At 44.7% G+C, this 10,489-nt stretch overlaps 1 protein-coding gene across 4 annotated transcripts in view; it reads left to right on the plus strand.

The window, feature by feature from the left end:
• The window catches only part of ck (unconventional myosin-VIIa ck), a 173,079-nt gene that overhangs the window by 148,161 nt on the left and 14,429 nt on the right, over positions 1 to 10,489 (plus strand). For 3 of the 4 annotated variants that reach the window (XM_050189498.3, XM_050189499.3, XM_072286384.1), the window contains exons 38-40: positions 3,416 to 3,521; positions 8,357 to 8,471; positions 9,231 to 9,317. In XM_050189498.3, coding sequence (XP_050045455.1) covers positions 3,416 to 3,521; positions 8,357 to 8,471; positions 9,231 to 9,317 — 308 coding nt within the window. Of the gene's footprint in view, positions 1 to 3,415; positions 3,522 to 8,356; positions 8,472 to 9,230; positions 9,318 to 9,877; positions 9,991 to 10,489 lie in introns of those variants that run through there. The other variant, XM_055077245.2, reaches the window with a different exon arrangement.

The following is a 10,489-nucleotide window of genomic DNA, read 5'->3' on the forward strand; positions in this document are numbered from 1 at the left end:
GCGCATTTTTTGGTGTCACTTCTCCTCTTTGCACAACTAATTGCACACACTCGCACTCTTCACACATCACAGACACATGCTCACTATAAAAGTAATGTTTAGCACTTAGAACTTTCTAATACTGAGAAAAGATCAGTTGAAAGTGCAGCATCTTTCGGACAGATAACGTTATGGATGTTATTCCATCTGCTAGTATATGAGTGCCTTCCATTACGTTGACCTTGACAGGACCAACGAAGATGATCAAATTATCCGACAGGTCAAATTAAAGAAAAAAGCAGGAAGAAACACCCAAATGCACTGTTGTTTTATTTCGAAATACTATTTATCCAATTATAATGTGTCCCCAAATGTAACGCACAACAATTTTTTTAACAATAAGAGTGTAGCATTTCTTCAAATCTGACGCTCACAAAAATATAAAATGAGCAGAGTTTGTCGCCGTAAAATGAAAGTTTATCTTAGATGATGTCCGTCGCCGTCACCCTCACATATCTCTTTATCACTATCTATGGATCTCAGCATGTTTATGGGCCACACATATCATCTCTGTGGGGTCGATTGCATTTATATTCCACATTTATTGAATAATTCTGGAATAATTGCAAATGGAATAATGACCTACACCTAGTTTACTAGTTGCATGCAATTCTTCGGAATACCAAATGCATGCTAAGCTAGCAGCAAATTGTTGCTGCTAGTTTAGCATGCAAGTTAACTTTTCTTTTACGAATGAGCTTTTGTAATTAACAACTAAAAGCAATAAACATTCTTTGCCATCCTATGCAATAACTTGCTTTGTCGTCACTTTGTGGTGACAATGGCAATGGCACTGTATCTACAGTAGGCTGTAGCAAAGCTGTGAGTACGGTTCCACTTTCATAACTGACTACATTATGCAGGTAATTTTCAAACCAATTTTCTTGGAAGGCAGGGGACACATTAGAATTGGATAAATGTCTTAATCATTCATTGTGAGCTGCTGTTTTCTCTGTTGTGAACTGCTGTGCAGGCCAGAAATAGGTGCTTTTGGCAGGAGAAAACATGTATTCGGCACACTGTCTCCTATCTCCAGCAAGACAGGCGCTGCAGCCATTTGAATCTTGATTGAGGTCACTATTGAGGTCAGGCACATTCGTGCCAGTCCAAGTTATCCGGCAAGGTCCAATTTCAGGATTGAAATAATGTCTTGCAAAAAAAAAAAAAAAAAATTCTTAAGCATGTTTTAAGGCACTTTTGGTTCACATGTACACTTTCTTGGTAATTACAGTGTGAACATGTTATAAAAAAAATGAAAACCCCTCCCCTATCGGGAGCATGGGTGCATGGGAAGCTTGTCCAACCCTAGGGGAGTAGTTCGTTAGCTTTATTTATTTATTTTTTTTTTTTTTTGAGCATTTGAGACGCATTAAAGAGACATGGTTGTTGGTGAATGAGAAACGGTTGTTTATTTTTGAGGTGGCAGGTTTACGGTTGTCATTGTCCTTCAGCGATGGCAGCCCAAACCTCTGGATTAGTTCAGCATTGTACTCTTGCTTCAACGTCAGCCGGTTGAACCTCTGGATCAGCGCAGCGGTTTCGTTGTGCTTTGATGATCACAGCCCGAACCTCTAGATTATCCCGGGGTTGTCATTGCGCTTCGACTTCATCTTGCCAAAGCTCTGGATTCGCCCGGCGAGCATGAGCACGAGCACGTTCACGGGCCCACTTCCACTGCTGTTCCTTCAACGCAGCCTGCTCTTCGGCAGAACGAACCAAACACGGCTTCCCCATCTGACTAGCAGGCCTGAACTGGCGGGAAACAGCGGGCGCAAGGCTAGCGATTACGCGATCACACCCTTTCCCTCCTCTGGAGGGAAAGACACGCACCTTGCGCTGCATCTAATTTTTCATGCATATAAAACGCATATCATGAACCAACAGTGGCTGAATCGGTTAGCATGGTGGTCTTGCAACCCGGAGGTCAGTGGTTTGGATCCGCAGCCCGACAACAGACAGACAGACAGACAATGAACTTTATTTGATCCTGAGGAGCTTCAGCGGGGGCCCCTATCGAGGACCCGTGGAAGCCGCTGGCCGCGTCCAAGTCGGGGCAGGAATACCGTGACGTTCCGCCCTTTCTCGGGCCCTCTGGATTGCCTCTAGTTGTGTCTGGAGCGATGGGCTCCGGAGTGCCTCTTCCCAGTCGGCTTCGCTGGATAGAGGGCCGTTAGGTAACGTGGGGCATTGCCAGAGCATGTGCGCTAAGGAACAATAAATCTCATTACAGCCCGGACAGCTTGAATCGACGTCTGTGTAGATATGGCTGAGAAAGCCCAGCGAGGGGGATGAGCCTGTCTGGAGCATTCTAACTGAAACTGACTGAGACCTGTCTAACTTCGGGTGAGGAAGAGGATACGCCCTTCTACTAAGCCGATAGTGAGATGTTATCTCGTGAAAAGTAAGGAGCGGATTGTTCTGCTGGATTTCATCCTGTCCCCATAAGGTCTCCATGCCGCCGCACCGCGTTAGATCTTGCGCACGGTCATGGGCAAGCTCGTTGAAGTTAGGCATGTTCTGATGAACATCCGCACCCATATGGGCGGTAAACCAAGAGATGAAGCGAGTGCCAGGGTTTGTTCTCTTTTCCAGAATGCCCGACAAGCAATCTTTTTCTCTTTTTTTTTTTTTTTTTAGTGCGACTTCGATTTTTTCTTATGGCAACATTAACACCGACGCCAACACGATTAAAGCAATACAAGCTCCGCTCGCAAAATGTGCTCCATATTTTATCTTGCGTCATGTTTGTGTTAGTTCTGCCTACACAGTTGTGCCATCTGAGTGTACAGCTAAAGTACCACCCACCATGCTGGCTTAGTGGCTGTGGTGTTCTGCTGCTGCGCACGACATCATGGGTTCGATTCCCAACTGTGGTGACTGCATTTCAGTGAAAGTGGAATGCAAAAAGGTTTGTTTGTGCACACTAAAGAACTGTAGGTTGTCAAAATTGATTCAGATCCCTCAACCACAGTACTTCTCATAAGCTGTGTGTTGCTTTGAGACATTCATCTCCATAAAGAGAATTGAGTCAGTCTAGAGTAACAGCCACTTGTTACTGAAGTGCAAAAACAATGATACTACTGGTGCTTTATTACTGCATTTACCTTGTACTTCTGCTGTAGAAATAATGAAAACCACCCCATTCAAGTGAGCGCTTGGTTTTTGTGTGAGGGAATTCAATGTGCTGATGTCCACTTCATTGATAAGTCTGAATCAACCGGTTTAATATCCATACATAACCACGCGACAAAAACACAGCGTTCACTGGTTTAAGCTAAAGAGTAACAAATCACTGACTAGCCTGAACACTACTCGGTGGCTTAGCAGAAGTAGTTACATTAAACACGGAACACTTTAACTTGGTTCATTCCTGCAGGACTGGTCAACGAAAGTATCCACCCCACTTAGTCGAGGTGGAAGCCATCCAGCACAAGACGACCCAGATCTTCCACAAGGTCTACTTCCCTGATGACACTGATGAGGTAAACAAGCTCTCGTGTAGCATCATCATAACAATTATTATTTGTACTGTCATCTTTTTCCTTGTGTTCTCATCTACACTGGTCTTTATTTGCGAGCAGTATGGTTTACAAGCATACTTGTTGAAGTGATGTTTCTCACTTGTTTCTGTCTAATGTCTGTGCTATGCAGTGAAGGTTATTGGCATAAAGCTAAGGCCTAAAGATGCTTCATGCTAATGTGGTTTTCTTTCTTTCCTTTCTTGGAGCTAGTGCCATCAGTGCATATTTAGTAAAATTAAACACTGGAAACAATACAGTTAAACCTTCATATAACGAACTCCAATATAACAAAATTCTCGATATAACGAAGTAACAAAGTAACTTTCCTTAACTTTTTGTCCATAGAACACCTTGTATTTAGAACCTCAATTTAACAAAGTGTGTATGCAATTTAAATATAACGAAAATTCGCTTCCGCAGCAGAGGAACGACGAGACGATAAATTCAAACTGCCGTGGACGCAGATGGTCAATGGTTGCATTACAAGTGGCTGCTTGCAAACGTGCCTCTCAAATCATGCACGGCACGATAAGAGCGACTGCCGAAGTGGAGCCTCATCATGTTCCGTATGAAGTCCAAGTGCGATGCACACTTTGTGACTTAGGTGCGAGTGAACGTGTGCGAGGGTGAGACAAGAAAGATGGTGGCTTCTCGAGTGCCGCCTTTCTGCGCGAGCAAAGGGAAAGATTGGGAGAGTAGTGAGCTCATGGTAACCGGCGATCAAGCGCGCATGAGGAGCAGGGGAGTGGGGTAAGTTGGCGCGCGTCTTAGCCATGGCTGCGCATATCTGTAAGTGCGGCTGGGCGCATATGCATCTGCGCACCCTGCTTTAGAGGTAATCTGCCATGTGTGCAAAGAGTGGGCATGCCAAGACGGCGTGGCATCACATAAGCTATCTTACCGCGCGTTTAGTGTCGGGGGTCGCGTAATCTCGAGTTTTGTCGACCAGTTGGAGCGAGAGGCAGACGAAGCCTTCGCTCCCCGCTGCCGGCGCTTTTCATGATGACGACATCTCAGTGCGGGCGACGCTATCAGCCGTGGTGGCGGAGTGCACGCGAGAGCGTGGCTGGCTTCGCTTAATTCGTACTGCTGATGCGAAGATATCATCGATGTGGCATGAAACTGTATCTTTCATCGCCGACTCCCAAATTCATAAAAACGAATCGTTTTCACTTTCAGGCTTGCTTTTTTCGATTGCCCGATAATTTGCGAAATTCTGCGGCCCCATTCTGTGTAATAAAAATCAATCGGCAACTGTACTTATTTGCATAAAAGGCTGAAACGGGAAGACAGCACACATGATGCCACGCCATCTTGGCATGCCCGCTTTTTGTACACATAGCAAATTACCTCTAAAACAGGATGTGCGGGCTACACTAGAAAAGGAAACGCGCAGCAATCTGCCCCCCCCCCCCCCCCCCTCACCTCCATTCCTCTAGCTTGCATGAGAAGAGAGGGCATTGGTCAAGCCACGGCCCTTCTCGGCTCACACTCACATGCTTTCACTCACAGCCAAAGCATACAGTATGTGGGGCACAATAGGATCTTATTGCATTTTGACTTTTTGCGGACCATGATGCTGCTCCAGTCGCCTTTATTGCGTAGCATGCAATTGGAGAGGTGCGTTGGCAAGCGGCCACTTGTAATTCAACCAACCATTTTATAATGTGCATCTGCAGAAGTTCCCATTTATTGTCTCAGTATTTCTTCATGGTGGCAGTGAGATTTCATTACATTGAAATTGTGTATAAACACGCTTCATTATGTTGAGATTCTAAATACATGGTGTTCTATGGACAAACAGTAATACAAAGTTAAATACTCCATTATATAGAGAATTTTGTTATTTTGAAGTTCTTTATATTGAGGTTTACCTGTATTCACTTTTTATTCAGATAGCTAATTTGGAGTTGCACCTTAAAGGGGCTCTCAATCACTTTTTGTCGAAGAGGAAAAACGTATTCGAAGTTAAAATGTCGTATTTAATATATACTTTGCCGGAAAAAATACTTCAGTCTGTTCAGCAGAAGTGGAGTTATTGGCATTCACCCTCTTCGCTGTGCTCCCGTTCCTTCTTCAATGCCCTGCACAGGCTACGGTGGAGCAGGGCGTGCCTACAACGCTCCGCCTTCTAAATGTTGCCGTGACACACAGTTCAAAGTTCCTTTTGGATGTCAACGTAGACGCCACTAATTCTGATTTTGGTGCCTACAAAGAAGCGCCAAACGTAGCCAAACGCGGCTGTCTTCAGTGAGTCGCAGTGCGGTTAGCCGGTGGACTCATGACGGCACACTGCGGCCGCCGCAGTCTCTGCGCTACATAGAAGACTGCAGCTACATGAAACTGTACTGCGTATGCACAGCGTTTGCTTTGTGCATGACAGGACTTGAGTGCATGCTCGCGCTTATATGCTACAGTCTGACCATGCTACATGGTGCGGACCGGCTTTGTGGATGGATGGATGGATGGACGGATGGATGGATGGATGGATGGATGGATGGATGGATGGATGGATGGATGGATGGATGGATGGATGGATATGGATGTAGAGTCGAAGCCAGCTATATCGAACTCGCAAGAAAATGCCTATCAGTTCAATATAGAGCATAATTCGATATAAGCCTGCTAAAGAATTTTATGTCATAAAAGCACATATCATTTATAGAATTCCTTTATTGATTAAACAGCTTAGTTTCGCATGAAATCGTCCTGTATTTTCTCCTGCTTGGGCAGTTTCGCTACCGGCGACGCACGCACTTCTCCACATTGTCTAAGGAGTCAAAGCAGCTGAGGCTGCAACCTTCCACATTCGTGCGGAAGTACCGGACTAGTGCGAGTGCACCAATCACCTCGGAGGATGTGGACAAAGGACTGTCGTTGCTTTCCTCATTGTGCCCACTTTCACTTGTGCTCGGTGCCGACAATGTAGTCTTCGTTTTCGGGCTCTCTCGTGGTTGCGACACCATCATCTGCACTCACAAACTTGTCGACTGTCAATTCATCAATGGCTTCCAGAAATTCTGGCAGCTTGGTCCAAACTTCGGCAACACCAGCAGCGGCTTTGTTGCACTCATCAGGCACACCGGGCACGCGGAAGCCGGCACATCTGAAGCAATTTTGGGTGAACCGCTTGTACACGGTCGTGCATACACGTCAAGCACCATGGGCACCGGGTCACGAGTTTGTCCGCTTTAGCCCTAATCTCCCCCTTATTCTTCAAGATCGTGCTGAGAGTGCTCCTCGGTATCTTGCACACTGCGGGGCATCCGACTTCTCACCATGTTTGACCCGATTTATGATTTCGAGCTTCATGGTGAATGGCAAATTTTGCCGCTTCATCACGGCAACAGTGCAGGACAAGGCCCACAAGGCGCGAACACAATGAACCCAAAAAGCAGTGAGACAACTCGCACTGGCGCCATCTTGCACGACGACGGCACAAGAGCCTCTGATTGGCTGTCTGAGCAAGCGCTGCGGGCGGGCCAGGATCATTTTTTGCAGGGGGGTGTCGATGGCTCGCTCGACGCAGTGAGGTCATGGTAGGGAGAGCAGTTTGATGGAGCCGCGCCGCCAAGTTTTCTTGCCACCATGAGGGAAAGGCAACTTCTGGGGGCACTTTTCCGCCGCTTGACGTTCGATATATTGGGAGTCGCTGCAATTTTTGTTTGATGTAAGCGTAACTTTTGCTATATATACTTACTATAACTACACTGTTTCAGAAATTGTTCAATATAAAGAATAATTTGATGTAAATGGGTTCGATATAGTCGCATTCTACTGTATACGGACGGACGGACGGATGTCCGTCCGTCCGTCCGTCCGTCCGTCCGTCCGTCCGTACGTACGTACGTACGTACGTACGTTAAAGAAATCAAGGTGCAATCAACACAATGAACCCGAAAAGCAGTGAGACAACTCGCACTGGCGCCATCTTGCACGACGACGGCACAAGAGCCTCTGATTGGCTGTCTGAGCAAGCGCTGCGGGCGGGCCAGGATCATTTTTTGCAGGGGGGTGTCGATGGCTCGATCGACGCAGTGAGGTCATGGTAGGGAGAGCAGTTTGATGGAGCCGCGCCGCCAAGTTTTCTTGCCACCATGAGGGAAAGGCAACTTCTGGGGGCACTTTTCCGCCGCTTGACGTTCGATATATTGGGAGTCGCTGCAATTTTTGTTTGATGTAAGCGTAACTTTTGCTATATATACTTACTATAACTACACTGTTTCAGAAATTGTTCAATATAAAGAATAATTTGATGTAAATGGGTTCGATATAGTCGCATTCTACTGTATACGGACGGACGGACGGACGTCCGTCCGTCCGTCCGTCCGTCCGTTCGTCCGTACGTACGTACGTACGTACGTACGTTAAAGAAATCAAGGTGCAAGGTGGTCAAATTTAATCAGAAATCCCTCACTACGGCATGCCTCATAATCAGATTGTGGTTTTGGCACGTAATACCATAGAATTTATTTTAATAATTTATGATTTGTGGGAAAGTACTTTAACTGAATCATCATAATGATCTTTTACGTATTTAGTCATCTGAGCATCCTTCTCAATGTAAATACCAGGAACAACATTGTGTAATCGATAGCATACTGATTGGCATTGCTGATGGCTTTCAGCTTTAATGCCGCTAAATTTAATCGTGAGATAGCAAGTGAATTGCCTTCAGAGTTAAAACATTTGGCAGATACCACCAATTAATTTGTCCATGTGATGCAGGTATGTCTGTCCCATTTGTACAATGCAACGCTTACTCATCCCTTGTTATGTTGTTGAACTTCATGAAGGCATTTGAAGTGGACTCTGGCACACGAGCGAAGGATTTCTGCCTAAACATCAGCCAGCGATTGAACTTGCGGACTGCTGAGGGATTCAGTTTATTTGTAAAGATTGCTGACAAGGGTATGTATGCATCCCACTCTCATTGCTATGGCAGTATAGTTGCATGGGTAGATGTGTTGTTCTCTGGAGAATGATAGTAAATCTAGTTCACATTTTATGCACTCTGTTTTTAGTATCAAAATTGCCTATTGCATTTCTTTTTATGGCTGCCATGTTTCGTTAAAGGCAAAATGCAAAGGAATTTATTGACAGTGCTCAGCCATGAAAGATAAAATTGTGTCACCTGAAGTAATGTCAGGCTTTCCATTCCAAGTTGCTCATTTTAGCTTGTTTGCAATTTAATGCTCTTTCTCATCCCTTTTGTCCTCATCATTGCTGTTGTTATTAAGGTAGCCATTACCTAACAATGTTAGCCCTAATGATGTCAGAAAAGCTTTTGGCCATTAAATGCCTGCTATTGAAGTTCAAGCACGTCTTGGTTAGAGTACTGACAAAAAAATGTTAAAATAAGAAATAATTCAAAAGGAGCTCTTCACTTCAAAAAGTTGTTTGTGTTAATGCCACTTCGTGAGCTCACAATTTGTCATGAGGACGAGCACATTTGTACTTGACACACCTCCATGTTTTTCTTATTGCATGTGTGTGTCCTGAACATAGCTGGGTTCTGATTACAAATGCTAGCTTCAGTGTAAGCCTTGTGTATTTATTTGCTTCTCGTTTTATGTATGGTTGCTCAGAACTGTGAGAAATAGTGAAAACATTTTTGTTAAATGCTTTTTGTTGATCCAGTGCACATACTTTTGTCCATTCTTCCATCAGTCATCAGTGTTCCAGAGGGTGACTTCTTTTTCGATTTCGTCCGGCATCTCACCGACTGGATTCGCAAGGCCAGGCCGACAAGAGATGGTGGGTCAATATACGCAATTTTCTGTGCTTGTACCACCCAGTTGGCTTGTCTGGTTCATGTACAGTAATGTCTCGTTACTACCTCATTTTTTAGGTGGGGCAGAGATTCAATCTGAACTACACACAAAGTATTCTATAAGAGTCATGTTACAATTTTAGCAGACTAGCTATTAGCAAGCAGAAAGAGACTGTATAGTTCTGTGGTATGAGCATTCTCAAGCAATCTTGGCAAAATATGAATTGCCATGGTAATTTTGGTGGGTGGCGAGTATTCGTGTAAAAGACAGATACTCACCATAGGCATCTAAGATAAAGTTTATGACAGTGAATATTTAAGAGTGAACAATAAAACTACATATACATATACTCAACCTCTTATGAATGGCACTGAATTTTGGGCTGTCAAAGAAATAGACGTACAACGGAGAGGGAGACATCCTGAGTATCTCATTATGCTGAAGGTAATAGTTTTCATATAATTCTCATGGAGATGCATGCACAGTGCAATGTTTCTCGCACCTTTCTCAGACATCCATTTTTTACTCTAAGTTGCAACACAGTGTGCTTTCAGGCATGCTTGCGAATGTCGAGCATCATCCAGGGGCATGGTGGAACCACCGAGCACCACCAATCGAAAAGTGAGAGCACACCTCGTTGAAAACTCCCTAGCTCCCATCACTAAATATGTTAACCATGAACTGGCACCACTGTAGACATAAAAATGTCACATTTAAAAGGGCCCTGCAATGCTTTCTAGAACTTGGTAAATAAACCTGCCTAGCCACTAGAAAATGCTCACAGGAACATCTGAGCCAAACACTATTCTAGCACATGCAGCAAAGTGCTAACAGCTTCACTGGAAAGACCACCTGCTCTTTCCGACAACTTCTTGTGCCTAATGTGGCATAGTGAAACACCAATAAGCATGACAGCTATGGCTAAATTTTTTTAGATGTCATGACAAACCTGTGCCCCCAGCAGGACCAGAAATAAAGAAAGTGCACCACTGTTAAAATAGTAGTACCATATCCAGTGGCGAAAAACTATGCCATTTGGTTCCAAGACCGAGCAGCATAACAGGCTGACCTCAGCGATCATGCCAACACCAAAGCTCAGTGTGATGATAAGCATTGGTTGATGTCGGCACAGTGGCACAGCTTCAAGCACAGTAG

The sequence above is a fragment of the Dermacentor andersoni genome, chromosome 2, assembly GCF_023375885.2.
Source record: "Dermacentor andersoni chromosome 2, qqDerAnde1_hic_scaffold, whole genome shotgun sequence".
In the NCBI taxonomy this organism is placed as follows: Eukaryota; Metazoa; Arthropoda; class Arachnida; order Ixodida; family Ixodidae; genus Dermacentor; species Dermacentor andersoni.